Genomic DNA, 26,392 nt, shown 5'->3' with positions numbered 1-26,392 from the left:
CAGAAAAGCATACTTCCCTCTTTTTTGGGGACCAGGACCACCGGACTGCACCACTCCCTTTTCGAAGGCTCAATCACTCCGAGCTGCAACATCAAACCCAACTCCTCTTTCAGTACTGTCAACAATTTCAAGGGAGTTCTGTAGAGTCTTTATCATATTGGCTCGGTATCTTTTACAACGATACAGTGTTATACTACTTTTGTGCACCCTAGCTTTTCTTGGAAAAGACCCTCAGGAATACAGTTCTAAAACTCCAGCTGCTGTTGGGGAATCAAGTGATCCAACTTTACATAGTCCTTCCTTTCTCCAATGGGAAAATATTGTGCTGCACTCTCCTTTTCTTTCTCGATTGCTCAGATGAATAGGTTGCCAGCAGATTCTGGTTCTTTTCTAGGGACCCATTTCTTTAATAGATTTATGTGATAAGTCTTGTGTGTGTCAGGCATTTCAATCTCATAATTGACAGGCCCTACTTTCCCCAATACTTTATAAGGTCCTTGCCATTCAGCTACTCTCATGGGTAGATAAAAGTAAAAGTACTTGTTCTCCTTTGTCTAGGGTACAAGATCGGGCAGACTGGTCATACCATTTTTTCTGTGCTTTCTGTGCCTTCTCCATATTCTCGTGGGCCATTGCTGACATTTTCTCCAGTTGCTCTCGCATTTGAAGATTATAACTCACAATGTTCATCTGAGTGGGTGGTGATGTTCCCCAGGACTCCTTAAGCACATCCAGGGGACCTCACACTACCCTTCCATACAGGAGCTCAAATGGTGAGAATCCGGTGCTTGCCTGTGGAACCTCTCGATATGTGAACAGAAGGTATGGTAACCATCTGTCCCAGTCTTACCCAGTATCGGCAACAAACTTTTTTTAGCATAGACTTTAACATGCCATTGAACCGTTCAACGAGGCCATGCGTCTGTGGGTGGTAGGGGGTGGTCTTTATCCCTCTAATACCTAACAAACTATACACCTGCCTTAATGTCTTAGATAACAAAAGTAGTGCCCTGGTCTGTTCGGATTTCTTTTGGGATTCCTATCCTTGAAAACAACTGAAGTAAGACTATAAAAGGAGCAGCTACCACACCCCCAGTAAACGGTTGTGTGGTTAACTCAGGTGTGCCCAGGGAACCCAGGGAATACAAAACGAACAGTACCACAAAAGTCAAAAATATTAGCTTTGATGCTTTATTTTAAAAAATATATAATATTGATATACAGTACATTTTTTTATATACAATGTGCTAGGCAAGTTCAAACATGGGTATTCATACAATATATTGCTGCTTAAGCAACAGACATTCAGCGGTAACAGGTTTGTAAAAAGAAAAAAAGCTTGAGGCATTGTTTAAAGTACACAGAAAATGAAAAAAGTGCTCTATGAAGAAAAATACATTATTGCCCCCCTTGAAATAAGAGTTGAATCTACAAATGCAATTTCCATTTCATTTATTCTCTTGTAAACCAGTCCCAGTAATTTCCAGTCTAAAACAAGTGGTCTCTTGTCACCTGACTGGTTTTAAAGACAGTTTTGCACAATAACATTTGGGAGATAGTGTTATTCTGTATATATATATATATATATATATATATATATATATATATATATATATATATATATATATATATATATATATATATATACAGCTCTGACCAAAAATATTGCATCACCTACAAACATTCTGTACACATGTACAGCAGCTGTGGTCTCAGAATTAAAGATTGACGCCACATCAAACTGTCCTAAAATCCAGATAAAGACATGCTCCTACCAATTGCCCATTGACTGTCATCATCAAGGACATTCACATTTGCTGAGGCCAAATGTTTGCACATGTCGTTTTGTAATACCTCTTTGAGTTCGTGCTTCTCACAGCTGCGTCTCATATTGCCTGAGTACAGAATGTTCAAATTCATAAATAATCAATATACCTGCAAAGAAAATTGTAATACATTTGATTTATTCTTCTACTTTGTGGACATACATACTTGTGCTTAAAATGTAATGTTTGCTGCAGTTAAACCTTCCTTTTAGGTTTAATGATTGTTATATTTCCTCTCCCCATAGCCGTTAACAAATGTTCTTAATAAACTGCTAATCTGTTTTATTGCCTTCCTTGGAGGTGGTATAGTGTCAGCAAAGACCCTTCAAGGCTCTTAGGTAATTGGCACATTGGCATTGGCTCATGTCATTGAACTGTATTAGAGTGAATTGGGGCAGTACAAAATCTGCCCTCTAAATCAAGCCATTTCTTCTTCAAGAATCCTTTAGCACACATAGATCACAGATTTAGCGAATCATTTTTTCTGCCACACCAGGTGCCACAATGGACTAAATTGGATATGCCCAATGGTTCATAAGTTTGGCTAGACAAAATGGCGGCCAGCCTTTGGCTGATTTAGTAGATCTTCAAAAACCTCCGTGGTTGTCCACACCAAATGTTCCAGGAGCCGCAAAGCCATATACAGAAGAACTTATGTACATCCGCAAGCTTCCACGATCATATCCGGAATGTCGGTCTTGACGATATTGTGGGAGGCATCGAAGTACAGCATTGAGAGAGGGCGCCGCTGGGTGGGCACGCAGCAGGAGCTGACGGCAGAGTGGATGCCGTTGGCTTTGAGCTGGTTGAAGACGGCTGCGTGGAAGGAGGCAGCGATGCCCGGGGCCCCTGCAAAGTGCTCTCTGCACAGCCCCATGCAGTAGTTCATGTGATAACCATCAGGGGCAATGATCCAGTCCTGCCAGCCGATATCCCGGAAACTCACGTAGATGTCCTTCTTGCAGCACAAGCTGATGTTGGTGTCACAATCCAGGGACCTCTTGTGGATGGAATGCTCTTCTCTGACTCGCACCTGGGCTACCAGAAAAGGCTGGTGGGAGGCATTGCCTAGGCTGCCCAGGACGGCCAAGTCCTGGCATCCTTCACACTCCAGGACCAGTTTCACCTGCTTGTCGCCTCTGTCGAAGATGTTCTGGACTCCCCGGGTGATGGGGAAAGTTTGCCAGCTGCCCCATTTCACGTCAAACTGCTTCTGGCTCAGCAATGTCCGGTTTGATTGGTGTGGGCCGGCCAGGAAGACCTTGGCTGTGACTCTTTCCTTGGGGGCTTCAGAACTAGACTTGAAGTAGAGCCACAGGGTGGACTGGAGGATCTGAAAGTTCATCCCTCTTTCTTTGGAGAACTGAAAGGTCAATCCGGATTTGGCTGCGTCTCTATGATCTGTGAAAAAAAAAAAATAAGAAAGCCTTATTGACCATTTTAATTGAATGCAGTACAACACACTAAAATACAATGCTTGGATAACTTCATTAATGGTAGTTTATTTAGTATAAATAGGAATAACATTTAAACTCCATCTCTAGATAAAGACCAACTCACCATAAAGACCATCCTATGTTAATAGAACATTTTCAATTAGTGATAACTGGCTAAATCATATTTTAACTCCCAATAATTGCTACTTTCTCCCAAGTTAGTTAGTAGCTCTTCCTCTCTCACACACTTTCTTCTCTGTCTGCTTTTTGCTTTGATTAATAATAAGCCATACCTTTCCCGTAATTCTGTTTTGTTTTGAGACAGAATGGAGGGACGGAGAAAGAAGACACTGGAGCAATTTTGCGCTGGGATCAATGTTATTATTATTATTATTATTATTATTATTATTATTATTTATTTCTTAGCAGACGCCCTTATCCAGGGCGACTTACAATTGTTACAAGATATCACGTTATTTTTACATACAATCACCCATTTATACAGTTGGGTTTTTACTGGAACAATCTAGGTAAAGTACGTTGCTCAAGGGTACAGCAGCAGTGTCCTCCACCGGGGATTGAACCCACGACCCTCCGGTCAAGAGTCCAGAGCCCTAACCACTACTCCACACTGCTGCCCTAAATATAGATTAAGAGCTGCTTTCTGACTGCAGAATAACCTGGTCAAGGTGATCAGGTAAACTGAAGGGAGCCACGCTAAACTGTGTATTACATTATACATCATGTACATTTAAATACTGATTGTTAGACAAATGAGCAAGCCTTGAATCTCAGGGGCACAAAAAACAAACACCTGTGTCTTTAATACTATACCCGAGAGAGAGAGAGAGAGAGAGAGAGAGAGAGAGAGAGAGAGAGAGAGAGAGAGAGAGAGAGAGAGAGAGAGAGAGAGAGAGAGAGAGAGAGAGAGAGAGAGAATTTTTAGGACTTATTCAGTTCGATGTCATTTTTGTTATAGTTTGTTTTCAGATTTGGCTATTGAGAAGATGGAAACCGTGGGTGAATGGAATAACTGGAACTGAGAGCGGACAAGATCCATTGATTTTAGGAAGCGTTAGATTATACATGCAACTCATGTTTTTTGTGTCGGATGCTTGCTAGCACAAACGCCACATTTTTAAAAAGCCAATAAAACCAAAGTGCGGTATACGTTTCGACTCTGAGTCTGTTTATCTTTTCTAAGATTATTTATACTCACATTACGCCGTCCTGCACAATCTAATTGAATGAAAATAGGCTGCTCTAACACCGTCCAGTTTACCTTTATACAGAGTAACCCTATGACCAAACACGTGCGTTGCAAGACTGATTTGGAAATGTATTACAGTATGTACTGAAGAGAACGGACGAACAGCATACAACACGTATTAAAAAGTTAAATACAGAACTGCTTCTATATACTTTTTGGACATACAAGTGCTGTATAATCTCTATAAAATCTGTTGTTTTTAAATAATTCGTTGCCTTTTGTGTTTACCGAGAGAAAATAAATAAATAAATAAAGATATCGAACCTAAAACAAAAAAGGTCGTGAGGTTTGTTTGAACTCTGCGTTTTCATTTGTAGAACACCGCGTTAAGTTTAGCCTTTCTATCACATACTGGTAGCTTTGTTTACTCATTTATCAGAAAGCAAATGGAACAACTGCTTGAATTGGGTCAAAAAAATCAAGTAACATACAACCGATCAATCCCTTCTGAAAAACTGCAAATACGGAGCTGGTAAGTCCCCACTAGCACGGTTTTTTTGGTGCGTACTCTATTTGGTACAGGTGTAATGCATGTATTAAAATGATTGAAGGGTTACCAGCAGTATCAGTTTAAACAAGTCTTTAAGCTGACTGCATCACTTAAAGCGCGCGCAATAACTTTTAATGTAGACCTACCATCAATTGTGCATGGTTTAAAATGTAAATAAAAGCTGTGTACAGTATTGGCGAAGTCATTTTGTAGTACCTGCGATTTATTATGAATATTCAGAATAGCGTTCAGTTCATTCTGGTGAATTTACCACGTTACTGAATAGCGTTGTGAAGACGTGTGTACACCGACCTACATGCATTGATATTCAGTGTAGTCTGTGACACAACAGCCTTTACAAAAAAAGTATTGAACTGTGTAGTTTAGCACTACTCCTCGGATACGTGTGTATTTAGATACATTTTGATATACTCGTTTTTAAAAGGAACGTTTACCCGATGCATCTTTTTATTGCACTCACTGTAAAGCTGTTGTAAAATCAATTGACAGTAATATATATATATATATATATATATATATATATATATATATATATATATATATATATATATATATATATATATATATAAGCAGAGTAAAACAAAGAAAAGTTTTTGAAAATAAATCATGTTACTTGTCTAATGCATTGTTAGCAGGTCGGATTGTGTTTCTCAACTTAGAATTAAAATGTAAAACGTTTATGCGCCAATGAAAGTTGACACCGCGTTTTGAGACTCGTTTAACGGTTAAAAAGCTAAGGTCGCCTACGGGTAAGAGTGTTTTATATATAAAAAATTGATCGTTTTGTTGGTATTTGCTTTTAAGAAGCAAAAGCCTCGGCAATTAAAATGTGGCTAAATCTAATGCTTTGTTATATCAATAGGAGACCAGACATCCAGTTTTGTGCTGAAAACCAGTCCTGGTGCAAGGTGAACTCCGGAATAAGAAACCTGAATAGCCACATTTTGTAATCAAGTAAAACACAAATTAAAGTATTTAAGTAATTCGGTAAACAGAAAGTGCTGTGTGGCACTATCACTCACCGGTGTCAGCAAAACTAACGATTTCGTATCCCTGGTCTTTCGCCCTGGCGTTTTGTCTTTCCAGGTTGCTGTTCAATTCCAAGGTGCCATCCTGCCTCACCCTGCCGGCGTGCAGCTTCCTGAGCGCGGTGAGGAGGACGGCTCTGGGCACCGGGTGGGTGATGTTGGGTCTCTCCTTTAGATGAAGTTTGCTGAGAATCTGCAGCTTGGCGATTTCTATCAGCAGCTGTTCCTCGGTGCCCTTCTCCAAGGCGGGCATGCCACAAGTCAGGCATCCGGCGTCTCCAGGTGTCTGAGACAACGTAGCTGCCACCAGCACAACCAGCATAAGAGAAACACACCTGACCCCGGACTGAACGTCACTGCTGCCCATCTTGAAGTCGGATACACACGAATGCTCAGTATGTGCGCTGTGCGTAAAAGTGACCCAATCCAAAACAAATCACCACCAGGCTAAGTTTCAAATTCAGATGTCTTGAGTGTTCAGGCTGTGGTTGTCTATTTGCAAGTCAAGACCTGTCACTGCCAGCGTGATTACAACTCCGGCTCTGCTTGCACACGTTGAAGGCAACAATAAGTATCTTAATGGCTCCGATGCATCACATTGCACAGACCAAACCTCTATTCCTACACTACACTATACACGTACAGCACCAGCACTGGGAGGATGTGTGTTGTGCAGCGTCACAATAGATAAAGTTACATGCTGGAATCCGAAGTACAAAAGTACTTTTTTTCTCCCTCTTTCCAAATGTTTGACTTTGGAATGTATGACTGGCAGTCAGTCCAGACAGGCAGATTGTATTTGTAAGAATGATGCAATGTGTATTCAGCAGCTCGAGAACACTACCAGTTGCTGCTGGTGCAACAGTACTGTAAAGGCAAAGTGCGCGAGCGAGGGGAGGGCGCAGGGAATGCAGGTGAGATGAGTCGCTCCAACATATGGCTTTTATCATTTTAATAACGAAATTAAATATGGCCAAGAGACATACTAGAATTCAAATTGTCTTATCAGATAATGTAAAATAATAGTTGGCACAGCAAAGTGTAGTAAAACACAGTTAACGAAAACTATGAAATGATAAATCACAGATAAACCTTGCAAAACATAAAAAAAACTGGTAAACCCACAGTACGGGTTCGTACATACATGGTATAAGCATGTAAATGCATGCACCTTGTCTGCATAAACAAAGCAGAGATATAAACGTCTCTCTTGATGAAACGGAATTCGTTCGTATACTAATATGTACAGCACTTTACGTGTTCTGTTCGTTTCATATTCGTACTTCTTTACACAGCATTACAGTGGGTTTAACTTTGAACTAATACAAGCGCAGGCTACACACGTTACACGTGTACTGTATGCATATGGTCAGACGGTCCCTTATCAAGATTCAACAGAATTAATTACAAGGTCGACTGTGCAATAAAATGATAGCCGGTAAGTTATAGCTTAACGCATTCATTATAAAATATTAACGATATTTGTAATAAATCGACATGATTGCATTGAAACTGGCCCACACCACAATAAGAGATTAGGCTGCAGAAGACAGAGCGCTAGTATGCAGGTGCGCGCACGCGATGGATGCTCTACGCGTCTGAACCTGTTGGCCAATCACACTGGATGATTGGACAATCTAGACCCAACTTGCAGAATGCAAGCTATTGGCTTGATAACTTCTACTACGAGGATGTAGCGCGTTCATCCTGCAACCGCCCCTTGAGTTGCAAAACCACGTCTTTGTTTTCACATCTCACAATGAAAATCAATGCTGGCGTCATCCTCATGACGTCATGTTAATGCTGACAGAACATTCTCATTTCATATTCGAAGTGAACGATGATGAAGTGTGAAGGGTACACATCGTGCACAGCTGCTGTTCTCCTTTCTATCTGGACTTTAGATCCAGTCACTGCAGGCAGCAGTGGCAACTCCAAGTACCGTTCATCTATTTACAAAAATAGAAATAAATAATTAAGCAAAGAAAAAAAATCCCAGGGGTTTGAAAGACAGTTATAACCGCAAAACTGATAAAGCGAGTACATCTGAAAAAACTTGAAATAGTTTCAAAGTTTTGAAATATATAGCAACAAATCAATCCATTAACCATGAACAACTACTAATACGACTAATTACTAATAATACTAGACTACAACTACGACTACTAATATTTATACTACTACTACTACTACTACTACTACTACTACTAATAATAATACTGCAGACAGATCACATGAAGTCAAGAAGCAGCATATTTAAAATCCTGTATGAAAATAGATTTGAATGCCTGGTTGTCAATCACTTCTTATTAAATGATCATTTGGAGTGTCTTTCATTTTTATTATAGCATATACCATTGGATCATTTTATTTATTTATTTATTTTTTTTGCAAACACAATCGTCTGTGCAACGTTCGTTAGTCAGTAAGCGTCAATTACATGCTAAAACCCCAAAATGAATGTAAATGCACTCTTCAGCAGTGTATTATTCATTTCAATTATTGATGAAGCGCGCTACAATTACGACTCAATACAATGCCTGCCTGTATTGATAGGCATTAGAACGGGCTGCGTGTTTGACAGGCGATGATTTATCAAAATGCAGGATATTTGATTTCTCTTTAAAAGATCCATCAGGTTTCCCTGTTGATCGAACACGGGGCTCCTGTTTCCTCGGGTAGGTGGTCCAATTACTGCGTTAATGTTTTTTTTTTTTTTTAATCAATATGTCTATTTAATTAGTGTATGATTAGACAGTGTGTTGTACGTGACAAGCAAACCAAAATTGCTTTGTGAAAACAAAAAAAACGTTCATTTTGGTATTTAAAAAAGAGGTCCAGAATTGAATGGCAGGAAACGGCTGTTAGTTCAGGGAAAATAAATTAGAATTGAACAAGAGTTTATAATTGCCCAGCTTTCATCAGTGGTGCCAACATTTCTTCTCGTCTTATTTTCCTAGCTGCAGGATTTTGTGAGTCAAGCTTTGAAGCCAACGTGTGTGTAACTCAGAAACTGGGTGCCTTACTTAAATAGGTACTGGTATTGCCTGCAACGTTGATCTAATTGGAATTAGCGCCGCTCTGTGGTAAAGAAGCATACAGCACAAAGAAAGGACCACTGACATTACAGTATCTCATTCCGAATCACCGAGCGTCTATCTGTCGCCGCCTAGTGGAACAGATGTGTATTTCAGCACATACGTGAAGATGCAGGGACCCATTTTCAAAAGAGGTGCAGCGGGACTTGTATGGTTTGTGTGTGTGTGCAAGGACAGAGCCGCAGCTGCGTCTAATGTTCAATATCAGAGTTGCACTAAAAAACTAGCCTTGCGTCGGAGCAAGGTTTTGTCAAAACTTTGTGGGCGTTTCAGGGCGTTCCCTGTTTTTTTTTTTCATTATTATTAAAAATAGCCAGGTTGTGTTAAATGTGTAAATGAGGGTAAACTACTGTGTTAAGTTTGTAATTAATGACATCATATATGTGATTTTGACCCAATCTCTAATTCAACACACATTTACTGTAATCCGGGCTAGAGCTACTTGGACCTGTGAAACACACATGGCATTACGTTGGGTTACCATCTGGCTCCGGATTAACCGGACGCTGTGATACAGAACGGGATTTCAAACTTGCCCCTAAATTGAAATAAATGAATGTGTAAATGAACCATCCTTAGCTACAATTAATAATGGTGCTTAAATACCCGCATTCGCGTCAAATAATTGTATTATACTAAGAATGAATTGCAGCCAGTCGCTATTTTTTCTGTTTGTTAAAATTCAATCGCCCATATTATTCTGCAAATACAATCGCATCATCATCTCGTTGCTCTATCGATAAATTAGCTATTCGTTTAAGATCTGATCAGAAGCAGCTGATCAGTGTGAATTGTTTGCTGAGCCCAAGCAATTCCACCACAGAAGGATTAATCTCAGCAAAGGTGGAGCTCATTTATACGTGAATTACTTTCAATTTAGGGGGAATTTTGAAATCCCGGTCTGTCTCAAAGCGTCCGGTTAATCTGGAGCCATATGGTAACCCTACTTACGTCTTCGATAGTTTAGAATGCTTGAAGGAGATAGAATATACAGGAACCAGAGTGACTTTTCATTTAGAGAATAAAACTAACCATGTACGAAATTGGGGCCCAAATGTACTGACATATAAGGCATCGTTGCAGGTAGCTGAATAAAAACATCAGATATGACAGAGTCGGCAATCCACATCGATATAGAGCTTAATTATATGAATGTACGATATGTTGAAAACACGTACACTGTGGTGTTTTTTTAAACGTTGCATAAAGTCACAGTGTTAAAGAAATCAACAGCTGTTCTTTTAACGCTGTCGAAATAGATTTTTTGAAAAAGTAGCACCACCTAGCGGCTGATTTGCGTAGCTTTTTGCTCCAGGGTGAAAGGGGGATTTTAGTCACAGATAAGACAGGTTGCACCTGCTGACATATACTAACAAGGGCTAAAATATAAAATATTGAAACAATGGAGGCCTATTGGGGAAGTAATTGGGGGTTTATGTATATTTGTGTGCAATGATTTTCAATGTTCAGGGCACAGGCAACTTAGTGGGCAATCTGAGTTTCCACATCTTGACACAGATGCCTCAAGCCTGCCCTGGACTGGAGGGAGCACCCTTTCTCTTAGGGGGTGAGGGAGCAGTTCAGTCTCCATGCCTCAAGCCTGCCCTGGACTGGAGGGAGCACCCTTTCTTTTAGGGGGTGAGGGAACAGTTCAGTCTCCATGCCTCAAGCCTGCCCTGGACTGGAGGGAGCACCCTTTCTCTTAGGGGGTGAGGGAGCAGTTCAGTCTCCATGCCTCAAGCCTCGCAAATAGCGATCTGATTGCAGTTTGAGGTGTGAAGTAAAATTGACCCACAGCACAGGAAGCCATTAAATACCATATCAGGAAGCAACTTTGAAATTATGAGTAGCTGTATTTGAAACACATCACTGGTTTCTTTTGGTCATCAACTTTCTTTTTAACCAAAAGGAATCGGTGACAATGGTGTAGTGGAAACCAGGTGAAAGATCATATCACAACAATCAACATTAAAAAAAATAAAATAAAATAAAAAATCTTGTCTTTATATAACCGAAATAGCGCAATAATCCAGCGCACGATTAAAACGTGGCATTACATTGTTAGCTCCATATTCTACAAACGAATATGCAGAATTTAATCATTCAAATGGATAAAGTACATCAGTATGCAGTAACGTAGCTGAAAATACAAGGCTTTTAACCCTTTCACGCATGGAATATAGCTCAACAAAGTAGTTTTGGAGCGATAATAAATACGTTTTAATTGAAAAGGTTTTCAATTTGTACTACAGTTGATTTAATAATGGGGGGGGGGGGGGGGGGGGGGGGATGTCATTGTCATATGAGGTCATCGTGCATTTGCGTTTTTCATATGTCGCTATATAAAGACAAGAAGACAAGTCCGCATATTAGGTCGCCATACATAACAGGGATACATGAAATAACAAACTCAATGTAAAAATATATTTTTAAATATCAGGTAAGGCATCCTATTATGAAAGCAATTGTTAATGTGTTACCCACAGCCTTAAAGCAATACATTACTCTGGACTGGACAATACATTGCTTTAAGGTGCTTGGCAGCTACGATAATTAACAATTGGTTTCCGATACAATTTTGACGACATTTTTCACTGCACTGTACGCTGCAAACGGATACGCACAGACTGCGTTAAACAAGCTAGTGACGTATCAGACAAAGACCGCAGGAAATTTTGACCTAGAGCCACAGCGCAGGAAGTAGTGACGCGCTACGCAGAGAAGCCGGAGCCGAGGGGAATGGTGTTTTGTTTCTTTTCTCTTATAGTTTAATCCCGGGGCTTTCTTCTTTATTATTTTATATTTCGTATTTTCTTCCTTTCTTTGTTTCCATTCTGTCCCGCGGAAGATTTAGTTCTGCTAGTTTCACAACCGGAGTCGTTCTTCGGGGTTTTTTTTTTTAATTTTTGTAATTAACTTGGCTCCCCTGTCTGGTGTGGTTGGTGATTTATTTTTGCAAAGCAGCGGTGGCAGAAGAAGCGAATTGAAAAGGACCACCGCTTGCCTCTGTGTGAATGAAAACACTTGATTTTGAGGTAAGCCGAATCTATTTAATAATAATACCCCCATTTATTAGAAAGACTTGAGTCTTGCCATTTTTTGCTACAAACCGTGCTGCAGTTTGATTTACGTTTGCAGCAAGCTGCAGTTCGTTCTGTGTAATAATAATATTATTTCTTGCAATTGTATTTTGTTCGTTGAGCTATATTGCTGTTGACAGCACCTGTCATTTTCATTTTAAAAAAAGGAGGAACACAATGATTTAGAAATCAGGTAACACTTAGCCCGAAACCCAGTAGGCCCGTGCACAGAAACGTTGTATCATTTTGTTTTGACAGAACAAATACATATTTGTTTTATTATTTTTTTTCTTTTTCCTGGTAGGTGATACAGCATGTCGCCCACACAGAGCAACAGTTAGCCTATATCTTTGCTTAAACACCGTGTTGCCACATTTACCACCAGTGTACAACTAAATACAACCCTTCCTTTTATTGCATTTACAATATTAATAAGCTATGATTTTATTAACGTTTTTTTCCGCCACGTTTATATTGGTGTTTGTAAAATGTGTTTTTTGTTTTTTTTTGCGGTTGTAGCAATGATTAAATACATTGCACCCTCTTGTTTACACGGATTTGACCAATATTTTACGGTTTATCCAAATACAGTACTCGATTCCTTTCTGATTGACCAGGCAGCAGGCAGTCGGCTTTTTAAGGACAGCAAATGTCCAGGTCATTATACATGACGTAATGAGCAAAAGCTGTACAAAGCTGCCCTTCCTTTGCTCGCCATCTAAAAACGCACCTTTTGTAGCAAACACATTCACTCTGTTAGATGTTTGTTTATTTACATCTTAAAAACAATAACATTTGGCCTCATACATTTTAATCAAGGGATGCTTAACGAAACACATGTACAAATCTAAAAAAAAAAATGATGTAATGGAGAACTCAATATAAGAACAGGGACTGAAACAAGACTCCCATTGCACAGCAGTTTGATCCATTCCTGGTTTTACTATGTTTAAGGCACACCTCAGCTTGTTACCTATACACTGTGGCTAATCAAGCTTGCAGTAAAACCTGGAATGGGTGAATCTGCTATGCAATAGGAGACTTATTTCCATCCCTGAAGAATTGAGCAATATATTGTATACACCTCTTCCCGTTCCTGTGCATCAAATAAATAGACATTGAGCTAAAAAACAAACAAACATATAGTAATGACTGATTATTGTATTTAGATTTAGTTATTTTAATTAGGTCAGTTTCTGGGGATCTAGAAGGGTGTCTGTCCATACAGCTTTCGCATAGACTGTATCTTGATGATCGCTCTCAAATTGTCATGAAACTTGATAATTTGTAATTTATACTATTCTGTCTATACAGTTGATATATAATCATGGTCACCAACTTTTTAATCATCCTGACAGCTCTGATTTTGAATTTACATATATCAATAATAAGCATATTTTTCTGATATGCTTATTATTGATAATCATCATCAATACTGTAGTTGAAAAGGAAGGTATTTTTATGCAACTGTATTGGGACAGAGGGAATAAGCACTTCAGGAATGGGTCCAAATACAAACTGGTAAAAAAAAATAGAATGGACGGACGGTCTAAATCATGTATAATAGCAGGCAGGGATTAATTTAATTAGTCTCGGTTATTGCAAGGGATTTGATCTGCAGTTCTGCAAAAGCAAAAAAAAAAAAAAGCAAATGGCCTCTGCAGATCCTTAGAGAGCCTATTAATAATTGAAAAAGGTTGGGGGAGAAAATAAAATGACGGCTTAAAATAACCTTTTAGGATGGTCCCCGAAGACAAAGACTGAACTGTAGGAGTTACACACATAGACAACTGCACCACATTGTAATTCAGAGGTAATGCTGTTTACTTTAAATATTGGCAGTGCGTAGCATGCATTATTGTGACTGGTTCTACCTCTCTTTATGCAGCATTTATAATGCAAAATTGATTTTTATTAATAGGCTCTGGGGTCTATAAAAATGATCTAAATACTGTATAAATAATTAATAAAAAAGACCAAGGGCTTTATTTAAAAAAAAAAAAAAAAAAGAAAACACCATCCAATAGTGCACAGTTGCCCCATATTTTTTATTTATTTATGGCTGTAAAAAATATTTAGATCAGTCTCTTTAACCAGGGATGGGCATAGCAGTTCAGGTAAAGTTTTGAGTTTGAACTATAAGCAACAAGCTAAGGTGGGGCTGATTAAAACTGCTGTTCAATGGTAGAGGGTCTGTTCTCTCCTTCTATTGCTTGTGTTTTATCCAAGCTATTAGAGCAGTCAGCGGTTTCCTTAAAAAAAAAAAAAAAAGCTTTCAAAGCTTTTTTCACCTGAAAACATGCATTTGCATTTTATTATGTATAGTTATATAATGCATGCATTCTGAACTTAATAAAAAACGAATCGTAAAAAAAAAAAAAAAAATGATTCATTCTGCACAAAATCCTTCAAATACAACTGAAAAGGTGCTGGAAATATAATATTTGAGGTGTGAGGCTCCATATAGGGCACCAGTGTTGTTTAATCAAGGCTCCAAATAAACACCATGGCGATCAATAATCAATTACTCAATTTATTATACCAGTAGGGGTTACTAGTGTTAGCAATGTCCTGTTTTTCTCCCTAGAAAAGAAACATCTATCTGCCTTGTGCTTCACCAATCAACACATGATATAAATAGCCTAAAAAAGCCATAGTTCAGTCAGTACCTCTGTGAGGGATTATCTATTGCTTATTTTAGAGTAACAATACCAGCTATAGGTTTAAAAACATAACGAAGGTTGTTGCATTAGCGTAGGTTGTTGCATTCAAGGGGGTAGGAGAGACTTGTTTGACCTTACAGCTGATACTGTATATAAACTGGACTATAAACTTGGGCTACTTTCTTTCTGATCAGTGTACGAAAGGCTATGATTAGGTTTTAATATTTTTGGTCCACTCCTGCTGATTTTTATATATAGTACCTTGTTTGTTGGTAGTTTTGCTTCATTAACTTTTCACTTTATAGTTGCTGACAACTGTCTTTTAAAATAGCCAAAAAGGACTACTGCCAAAGTCTGTGAGTCTTTATTTTTAGTTGGGCAGTGAAGAAAGGCACAGTATTAAATAGATCAGTTTCGAAGATCATAAGTAAAGTCTGTTGCCTGTTGCATGTCTAATCCTAAAAAAAACATATCACAGCAGGTGCATAATACATTTTTCATGGGGGTAAATGTTATTGTAATGCATATATTAATGCAATATTAAACCCAGCTCGGCAATCACTGGAAATGATGCTTTCGTAAACGATTGTATTGTTGGTTTGCTCATTTCTGCCTTTCCTGAGGTTTGCGGTTTGTTTTTATCATTGACAGTTGTTGGGAATTGAACCAACTGAATACATAATTTCGTCTGGTTTTATACACCCTTGGGCATGTGAACCTAGGCATCAGTGTTTACCTTATTGACACTGATATAATGAAAAGGAAGAGGGCTATTAAGAGGGAAGTTGAAAGAAAGGGGGGTCCTTCCAGTCCAGGGCAGGCTTGAGGCATGGAGACTGAACTGATCCTCATCCCCTTTAGAGAATATGCGACCCCTGCTCTGTGGATAAATATTCTTTCTATTTCTGTCTTCTGTGAGTATTTAAGCATTAAATTTAGCACAAAACAGAATTATTTGTTAGACCGATACAAGCTGAAACATGAGTAACTCAAGCATAGGGTGCAGGATCAGTCATTGACCAGTTTGCATGCAATTATGAGCAATGCATGCAGAGCAAATGGCTTGTTAACAAAAAAATAACTAAATAAATGACTTGTTTCACCGCCCCTGATTTAGTCTTGCCCTACCTTACCTGATTTGAAAGAGTTGTCCCTGAAAAATGTAAGCTGTGTTTGTGAATTAAGATGTGTGCTGCTGCTGAATGGAGAAGCAGCAACAGAGACCCCCCCCCCCCCCCCCCCAGCTTTCTCTGAAGGAGGTTCTGGTTAAGTTTGATCCGAGAGGTGACTCATCAGGTGTGAGTGTAGCAGGCAAACAGACAGGACTGAATGTAGGTGGACACAGCCCACACTCTGTCATTCTTCTTGGACTGGGGGAAAAAAAAAAACATGCAAACAAAGGTATGCTGTACGACATCAATCAACTTATCAACCTGTTTTCTTTTTGTTTTTTTTTTCCAGTTTGTTCCACCAACGTGCACCCTGCTCGATTCGTTTGCATAATAATGAGATGCTTATGTAAGTGTTTGGCATTAAAGAGGAGTTTGGGAGAAATGCTTTGAGATAATGAATGATCTCGCTGTAGCTGCTGGAAAATGTTAAGGGCAGAAATGTAGGAGTGATTTGGGATCCATATGACGTCTACAGATCCAACGGTGCTGATTGGAGGAACAGCTCTTTAAATACTCCCACTTTCTGGGGAGGGGAGGGGGGGATACCTACGAATGGAGATGGATTTCAGATGAGAAAGACCTAGCAGAATCTCCACATTCTAATTTGTACAGTACGACACGTGAAAGCACAGCTAATGCCATACAGCTTGTTTGATCGGATTAATGAAACTAGGGGTGTCAATGTTACACATTTAAATATTAGCCAAGTATTAAACACTTAGAATTTTGCCAAAATGTTATGTCAGAAATATGCAGGCCAAATGTAGGTGTTTACATAGTATTAAGGGTATGGTGTAGGTCAATTAATTTCATATTCAATATTTCAGTATTTTCCATGTACATGCAATTGTCTGGTATACAAATGCATGTTGCAGTAATAATAAAAAAAAAAAAAAGATTTTCTTCCGATGGCAATTGGTTTACAAACAACATACCCAGTGTGTTAAAGTTTAAGCTTTGAAATGCATTGAAACAGTTACAAAGCTAAGTGCTTAGACATGTTTTTGCAAATGTAAAGAAAAGCCTGGCAATCATAAATAAAGGCTACGGATCAGGCTACAGGTTGTGATGTGTACCTCAAGCTTAAAGTATTATAAACCTTAGTTGATTCATCGTCTGATATTTTTGAAAATCTTGGACTCTCATGACACAGCTGCAGCCACAAACGTGTTGATCGAAACTGTGTTGGTTTCTCTCTTTCTCTTCTATAATGCAGTTAATCCAGTTCAGCATTTATCACAGAGTGTTTACTGCTAATTAAAGCTATTACCTCCTTAGAAATAAAACTACAGTATGAATTGAATTTGCAATTAATTCTAATGCATCTGCTTTTTGCTGGACCCATATTCTAAATTGGATATTCATGGAATGCTCCTGTCTGTAATATAATGGGAGTGCTGTCATGTTGACACATAATGGGTTACATGGGTGTAGGTCACACACCATGAACATTCATAGATTATTTGAATTGACCAGGTTAAGGTTGATTGGGCTTGTTTCAAAGAAACAGCTGCTTGGATTTGTAAACGCTTGCTGCTTTTCTTCGACTCTTTGGAGAACAACAGTCCACAGAAATGTAAGCAGCTGTTTCGTCACGTCTTTCACTTTGAACGGTAAGTTAGCCCAGTCAAGACCAGTGAGCTTCACTTGATTGGCAGCACCTGATTTCTGTGACAAGCTCAATCTGAATAATGTGTTTGCAAAGCTCCAAGTCGAGTGAGGTTGTTTATGGCTATCCACAGCACTGTGAATGTTCATGGATCATGCTGTTCATATAATTAGTGAGCAAGTATGTTTTTACTATATTAAACAGCTGAATTATTAGATTTACAGTACATCCCCTTAGATGAAGCTCCGTCTCGGTGTAGCAACACTGTGTGGTTCGGAACAGTGCGATTCGTCTGGTCAGTCTGTCATTGGATTTAAATGAATGCAGGAAAGATTGCAGAATCAGATCCTGTGAGAGAAATGTTCCCTGAGGCCCACCGGATATGAAAAAGTTGTTTGATGCTGGATATCTTAACGCTTGCTATATAACACAGTATAGCTTTGAGGTAGAACATGCCCTGATTTTTGGTCTTTAGGTATAGCTCATAGTCAGCTGGGCATAGTGAATATCTGAAAATAATCAGCAGCATATTAATGTGAAAGGAATGCAAATTGAAAAAGGGATCCGTTCAGAGTACTGCAGTACTTTGAGGTGTCTGAAAATTATTCATTAGCTCTGTCTTAATTTATCAAAACGCAACATGTATTCTGTTGAAATGATTAGTTTCTTATTTAGTACACAAAGTAACAATTCATTCGTGTTTTGATGATGACTTAGGTCAAAACTATCATAGTGTATCTGATAGACCCCTTGCAGTAGGTTGTTGATTTGATAAATTGCGTTAATCGATTTGATAATTTGATATTGATCTGATGCAGTGACTAATTTGCTTACAGTAATGATATTGATTGCATGTTGTGACATAATTCAAAGTGCTTTCATTTACAGTTTAAAAGACAATTAGTGCTTTGCATGGACACATTAGTTAGATTTTGTAAACGACAAAAAACAAATCTAACTACAGCGAGTACATTATCTTAACAGTTCATTAGATTCAAAACGCAAAGAACGAAGGTTTACTTTCTCCCAGCCATTTCCATCTATTAATATTCATTTCAGCTTCTTAAAAATGTACTGTTGCACTGTGCAATACATGAAGCCATAGTTTTATAAAGCCTGTCAACTGTAATTGGTTGCCTGTTGTAGCCCTCTGAATGATAAATGTGACTTTTTCAGACGCTAGTAATTGAAACAAGTCTATTCATTATCCAGATCAAAGGTTATTGATTACCTTAATTAAACGCTATTTTTGAAAATTAGGTGAAAAAAAGGTGAAATGACACATGTGCCAACTATATATATATATTTTTGAATTCTGCACAAGTAAAGAAAACATGGTGCTTCAACATTTTGTGTGAGTGTTTTAAAATTAGATTACTTCTACCAAAAACTTAAATTCATACCACTTCGATCATCCGTCCATTCATAGTTATTAATTGGCCTAATTAAATAGTTTAGTACATTCTGTATTGCTTACTCGGTGGGAAACACTGGTTTGATAGTAGAGTTTATTTACACAGTAGTTAATGTACACATTTACAAATATGTGGTGGTTTTGGTATCACCATACACTCTCGCAGGCACCATGTGTTCACCTATACACAATGGATCTGCTCTCCTATCTTCATTTTTCTAGTCATTCCTACATGCATGTACGTAACTCTCTGCATAGTCACTGTGAGCAGCAGATTGATTGTTTTTTTAGGAAATCTTTGTGTTTAGATTCTTTAGATCCAAATCTCATTCCACTGTAGAAATCCCAGGGGAAGCAGTAACGCCACATAAGAGGGGGTGCCGTTAAATGTCAGAAAATCTATTTGCGGTGTGAACTTGCCACTGTGTACACAATGCATTAATATTGCATATTTTTATAAAACATGCTTTCGACCTGAAGCTATTGGACATCGTCTCTGTACTGTACGGATCTCCATTTCCAGCAGCATAATGTGTGTTTTTTTAATGGAATAAGTCAGACTTTGCCAGTTCTATTTATAAACCCCTTCTCGTTCTCCTCCTCCTGCTGCTGCTGAACGCTGGTGTTGCTGCTGCAGTTTTCTTTCTGAATTATTTATCATTGTTTGAGCTGAATGAAGCTCTGCACTCATATCACTGCTCATTAGAGCCCACATGTTTGGCTGGAGCCAGGACAGGAGAGCTTTGAGTCACATTGCAGTACCGGAGAAACATTGAGGATGAGGCATTTGAACAGTATCGCAAATATAAGCCCATGCATCGATAAGGATGTACTTATTTTCAAATGTAAGTGCAAAACATAGACAACTATTAATAAGATCAGTGATGGATAAAGTATTATCTTTTGCTCAAGAGCACAGAGCTGTGGAGGTAGTCTGTGCTTTTTGGATGAAGATGTGTGGTAAGCAGTATAAACAGGGTAATTTGACTTTGAATCCTCAGACTGGTGGTTACACCGCATATGATGAGGATCCCACATTGTCACAGCTCTGACTGTAATTGAATCTAGAGTTATATCTAGGGTTGCACATGTTGGGGCTGCTTGTTTTAGTACTGCAGAGATGGTCATGAATACAAGGATTGAAACAAGTAAGACTTCCATTGCCTAGCAGTTTAAGAGTTACTGGGAGGTGGGACAATTATGGGGCGCTTGCAGTAGAACTAGAATGATTCAAACCACTATTTCTTTTTTTTTTCCCCATCTCCGTCGGTATATTTTCACCATAATGTTTGGAAAAATATTCACACGATAGTGACAGCGATTGAGACCAAGGGCGGGTATTCTACGATCAATTTAAAATGCAGTTCCTGGCTGTATTGAATTCTTCAAATACATTGATCAAAAAAACACACCTGGTTGAATTTACAGTTGGTGTATGTTTCCTCAAAGTAGACGTCAGCTGTCTTTATGCCTACTGCCAGGTTTAAATTGTATAAAGTATGTCTCTTGTGATTATTGTTAGTTACCCGTTGGGCAGTTAATAACTTATGATTTTTAGTCTGCAGAGACGGATGGATTTAGATAGAAAACAATGTAATACTAAAATTAACAATCACGTTTGTCTACTAAAAAACACCTTTTTATTATTGAGAACTTTTAAAGTTTATGCAGTACATGAAAAAACTGCTCAATAATGCAGTATACAGTTCATAAAAGCCTTTTCCTTTAAGTGGCATTTTACCATGTCATGGACAGTGCCAAAACGAATACAGAAATACAATACCGGTGAAGTCAGCTTTTGCTTTGTTTTTTATCTTCTGGGATTTTTTTGCAGTGGTGTTTTGAATACTGTAGGCATGCATCAATGTGTCTGTGTGCAATAACAATTTCTATTTGATACAAAACTCTTCGTTTTATTTGTGACACACATGTGTCACTGCTCAAGGGCCCTCTCTTCCCTAAATGAATAGGATCCATTATTAGGGGAGCAGAGTGAAAGCATTAAGATAAACCCACTGGGGACTGCTTTTGGTACTGAACTTTTGACTGCATGTATAAAATTCACAAAGGATTTTAATGTTAAGGTTTGGTTTCTAATTACGCTTTTTTGCCTCGGTTTGAACAAAGCACCTACCTACAGGCAAGAAAAGGCTTTTAAAAAAATAAATAAATAAAAAAAATGTAACATCTGCTTCATTTGTACTTGTCTTTTGAGTAGGGGTTTATTACTGTGTTTTGATACGAAGCATTGTACTTGGAGAATATAGCAGTAGGTCACGTTTTGATTGCCTGGGGTGGGGGCTGTTTTAGGACAGTTGTTGCATCTCAGTCTGATTAAGTCTTGACTATTGGGTACCAGGTCAGAAGACTTTGCAGATTTAATACCGTTGTTAAGTTCAAGCATGATGTACGCTAGTCCATTTTAAACCCCCTAATTCAGCTTATTGAAGAAACTTGTTTCGGTCTTTTTTCTCTGATTTGATGTGTCAAAACCATGTTACAGTATCTGTTGTATTCCTAGTAGCACCCAGGACACAATACAACAGATTGCTGTTACCCACCCTCCCCAAATATGTTCATGTGTTCTAAAGTTAATTGTCATTACAACCGAAGAAACCTGCGCAGCCAGTTTCTGCAAGCCCACTTACACATGCATTAACCCTAAACCTTACCTTCATATCGGCAAACTGATTCAGCAGAAAAAAAAAAAAAATAAAATCCTACCTACTTGTAGATACCAAATGTTAGCCAGGTTACAACAATTTAAGTGTGAACTCAAGCTTCTCCCCCCTATGGTTTTTAGGCTCATAGTAAAACGTGGAATGGCTCAGACCCCTTGTCAGTGATTATTTCCAGGGATGGAAGTTAGATTCCTATTGCATAGCAGTTTCACCCATTGCAGGTTTTTTTTATGAGCATCATTAGCCACATTGCATAGGTAACAAGCTCAGGTGCGTCTTATTAAACTCATACTAAAACCAGGAATGGATGAAACTAATATGCAGTGGGAGTCCTATTTCCACCCCTGTGTTCATGACCAGCATCCCAGTATGCTGTGTTGTGATAAGTGTAAAGAAATCATTATCCCAAGATGATCAATGAAAAAAACAAACACAAGTAAATAAATACAAACACACCCTTGTCCAGCCTAGTTGCAAAGCGCCGAGTGGCCTGGATATATAGGCATTTCATTTGAATTTGCAGCGACGAGGGATGCATTTATAATTTAATAGTGGGGCTGTTTCAGGAGCTTCTTGTGGAAGTTGGCTGTAGCCCCTTGTGTCTAATTAAAGCAGTTAATATTAACCGATTAACGAGAAGGTTCAAATGAGCCAGTGCTGCTTATTGCGTAGCCAATAAACCTACTCTGTCAGAAACAATTTTGCTTATGCGCCCTGAAGTTTATTTGACAAATTTCTAGCAGTAAAACGAAAAAAAAACAAAAAACAAAACATGAATTAAAAGTTTAAAGTATCGAACCAAGGTGGCACATTACTGTTAGGATCTTCAAACATACTTCCTTTTAATCTTTTTTAAAGGTATTACCTGCTTACCTCATGTAGTTGAGTTCTGTAGGTTTTAATGTGTATCGCCTGTATAAAACCAGACCTGAGGTTTACTCGCTATAAGTTACTTTGAAAAATCCCCCCTGTTTTGTTCAGCTATAGCCGGAAGTTTTACATCACCGTCTAGAATTAACTAATTTTGCTTCATAGTCGAATGAAACCTGCTGGAATAATGTTACGTTAACATATCGGATTGCACACCGCTTTGTAGTTTTCCATATACTTAACGAAAAACTGACATTGCGAAGTCTAACATGAAATACTGTACTGCTATTATGGCTTCTGGTAGACTTTTCCGATATGATTTTGTAGTTTCTTTGATTTACATGGTTGTAACGTCCCGGGCAAGGCAGGTCGGCACCCTTTGAAATATGAGACCCAGACAATCAATCTTCCATATAGCTACCAACTTTCTGAAGCCTAAACCTGGGCTCTTCCATGCATTAAACTGCAGCGTCAGATGTGCCAACCTAATATCCACATCTTGATATTTTAAAATGAATTAGAAACAGATTTGCCAGTTTTACAGAATACCAGTTTACCTGTGTCTCTATTTATTCATTCTGTGATCCCAGTAAGTACGCCACCAGTTGCAGCAGTAACGGGTTATAAATTCTGCCAGGTCGTCGCTGTAAATGAGAATGGGTTCTCAATTGACCAGTATGGATAAATAAAGGTTTTGATTTGAAATGACGCATTTGAGGTATCCGTTTCAGCTCAGGGAATGACATAGAAAATTGTATTTTTATGGTATAAACGAATAACCTGACTTGCATTTGACATGTCATTAATTTGTTGCATTGCACTTTTATGAATGTACAGTAACTCTCTGGCAGCACAGTAAGAATGATTGAGAAAAACCGTAATGCAGATGCAATATTCGTATCCACCACTGTACTGTAGGTGGAATATACCTTTAAAAGAATCTGGGCTTCACTGTAGCAGTTTCATAGAGGAGTGTGTGTTGGCGTAGCTCCCAGTGACATCTCTCCAAACAGCTGGGCTGTACTGCCTCCTCCGAGCTGCCTGTCATTGCGATTTTACAGTGTCCAGGCAAGAGCAAGCGAGCAAGGGATCTCTAGCAGTACTTCATTCAGAAAAAAAAAAACACAGAGGATCTGGGGGTTTAGGAAACGAATCAGCATTAAACTAACAATGAACTGAACACCGGCAGGAATGGAATCTATGGCCATTCTTGAACTCAAGTATTTGTAGCATCATCTTTACAAAGCATCTCTTCTCTGAACTGCTATACTACGGGGGTGAGTTGAATATAATATTGTGTGAAATGTAGGGTCTTCAATGACTTCTCCCAAATCTTTAACACAAGTTATTATATTATGTATGCCTTTTATGTAGCTGTGCCCTTTATATACTGTAGTTATGACAAAGAAAATGGTTTGAATGCATGCCGGGCAGCTTATTCATTTCTGGGGAATCCTTTTGTAATCTCTTGCATAAGGAACTAATTACATCATTCATTATGGTTTTTAATTTTATAGTCGGGCACTTGTGAGCTTTTTGGAATTGGCAGGAAGGGGGGGGGGGGGCTACAGCTCCTTGGAAGGCTGTAGCGTTTGCCTTAATGTTTTGCAATAAACCAAAAAAAAAAAGCTTTTAAGGCTGTAGAAAATTAATTAATGACTGAAATGATTCAGGTTAGTTGCATGAAGTGTGTGGTGGGAATTTGATCAAGGAGGTATGTGTGTATGTTGGGGAGGGGATCCTAAATGAAAATGGATGATGTTGTTTTGCTGGCTGTAGTTGGAGACAGCAGTGAGGTAATAAGGAATTCCCTCAAAGTACGTAGCTTATTCATTCTAAATGGGAGTGAGCTACTGTAGCAAAGGCAGGCTACGGAAAGCCAGTCTGCTATGAAGGTAATCCTCTAGTATGTAGATGATTCCTGGATTATTATTATTTATCCTTTTTTCACAAAAATCCATCTAACAAAAAAATAAAATAATAATAATGCAGCAGACCAAGCAAGCAGCTAAGCGAGATGAATAAGAATCATGTTTCTAAAAATATCCTGCAGCCCTAGTGGCCGTTCTTTGATATATATCTTTTCATTCTATTTATGTAAATTATGAATATCATTTTTATATTTCAGTTAAGGCATTCTTGTGTGTCGTTATTGACAACGAAGGAGGTAGGCTTATAGAAAGTATAGGATGCGTGTAAAATATATATATATATATTATTGCAGTAACAAAGCCAGGAGTCAAATGAATGCACTATGCTGAAACATTGTCAAGTAAGTAGGTCACTGTGGCTTGCTGTCATTCATAATTTTATATCATACTTTTTTTTCTTTAAGAAACCGGTCTCTTGTTTGCATTTTTTAAATATAGTATAGTTAAAGACAAATGTACTGTTGAGTTTGAAAGGAATTACTGGAACTGTAGGAATGCTCAGTCTTCCCTTGAGTAGGCAATCTGTAATTCAATATCCAAGATTATTAGCGTTCAGTAAAATGGGCATGTTTTGGGTACCGATTGACGTAGATGCGAGATTAAATATTAATGCATGTAGATGCTGTGTATGCAGTGCTGTAGGATTTTTTTACTACCCTCCAACACAGCACTGTACAAACGTGTTTCCTTGTGCACAGGTTCATTTTTGATGCTGTTTGATTTCTAAACTGTAGACGTTAATGTCTAGAAAACAGTATTGTACAGTCAAACCTGTATCGTGGTTTGAAGCTTCATTCTGAAGACATCGTGTGTTAGCACAGACTTCTATGTATTTTAACCACGTTGCTTCTCTGCTGTCAAATATGATTCCCTAAGCTAATGGCCAGAGGGATTCCCCTCTCTCTTTACCCAGATGTATTAAAAATTTCAATTTGACATTCGTGCTAAAGTACCCAGTGACTCAATGACTAAAGCACTTCTCAGCTTGACTGCATTTGTCTTCAGTATTGGCCCACGCCGCAGTTAACTGCTGTAGCTAAAATAATATCCTATTTGATTAACCCAGTTATGCAACATCCCCTTAGTATTTCTCTACTGCTTCTCCCACAGTAGCAGGGAATATTTACAAAGAAGTCCAGTTGCAAAGCAGTTTGAGCCAGCTTTCGGTAACGTACAATTAAAGGCATTTTGGAAAACCTGGACTCCCTCTAAATGCTATGCAATGGTCAATATTTTAATGCAATCATGATTCCGTTTAAAGGGGAACCATTTTTTTCATTTTGAGGTCAGATCGAGGGACAGATCCTCCTAAAAATGGACAGTATGTGTTTTAGTATCCTTTAGTTGTTTTGTGTTGTGCTTATGAACACATTACTGTGACGCACACTCAAGGTTAGATTGAATGACTTTGCAGAACCATAGAGGTTTGCCATTGAATATAAAAATGATAAAGGCTCTTGTGTCTGGATCTGTGCTCAGAACTTCCACTTGTCTTAATGAGTATTCTCTAAGGTCGCTCATTAGTGTAAAAAGCAAGTCAGAACTGTGACCTTTGCATTCAGAGCAGCTTTTTCTCATTTCTGAAATTGTTGCACAGAATGTATGACTTTGAATATAGTACTACAGCAAACACTTTTTAAATAACAATTTGGATGTGTAGCTGTTGAAGGATACCCACTGAAGGGTGGTACTGCAGTTCATGAATGCACGCAGAGGGCCATAGAGCTGTACACAGGCATGGAAATACAGTTCTCATTGCACAGCATTTAAAATGAAATATAATGAATTTGCTTTAAAGTCATA

At 38.5% G+C, this 26,392-nt stretch overlaps 2 protein-coding genes across 17 annotated transcripts in view; one reads left to right on the top strand and one right to left on the bottom strand.

Moving 5' to 3' along the window:
• Positions 1-1,609: 1,609 nt before the first annotated feature.
• On the bottom strand, positions 1,610-7,386 carry LOC117401154 (inhibin beta B chain). Its single transcript, XM_034001664.3, has 2 exons — positions 6,066-7,386; positions 1,610-3,227 (listed from the first exon to the last, which is right to left on the bottom strand). Exons 1-2 carry the CDS (start codon positions 6,436-6,438, stop codon positions 2,479-2,481), a joined length of 1,122 nt encoding a protein of 373 aa, XP_033857555.3. The 5' UTR covers positions 6,439-7,386; the 3' UTR covers positions 1,610-2,478.
• Positions 7,387-11,753: 4,367 nt separating this feature from the next.
• The window catches only part of LOC117401087 (R3H domain-containing protein 2), a 52,390-nt gene continuing 37,751 nt past the window's right edge, over positions 11,754-26,392 (top strand). For 8 of the 16 annotated variants that reach the window (XM_059011395.1, XM_059011404.1, XM_059011399.1 and 5 more), the window contains exon 1: positions 11,755-12,204. The gene's annotated coding sequence lies outside the window, so the exon portion shown is untranslated. Of the gene's footprint in view, positions 12,205-16,410; positions 16,431-23,796; positions 23,936-26,392 lie in introns of those variants that run through there. The other 8 variants (XM_059011402.1, XM_059011403.1, XM_059011401.1 and 5 more) reach the window with 4 other exon arrangements.

Source organism: Acipenser ruthenus, chromosome 42 (genome assembly GCF_902713425.1).
Source record: "Acipenser ruthenus chromosome 42, fAciRut3.2 maternal haplotype, whole genome shotgun sequence".
In the NCBI taxonomy this organism is placed as follows: Eukaryota; Metazoa; Chordata; class Actinopteri; order Acipenseriformes; family Acipenseridae; genus Acipenser; species Acipenser ruthenus.
This window is presented reverse-complemented; position numbering and strand designations above follow the sequence as displayed.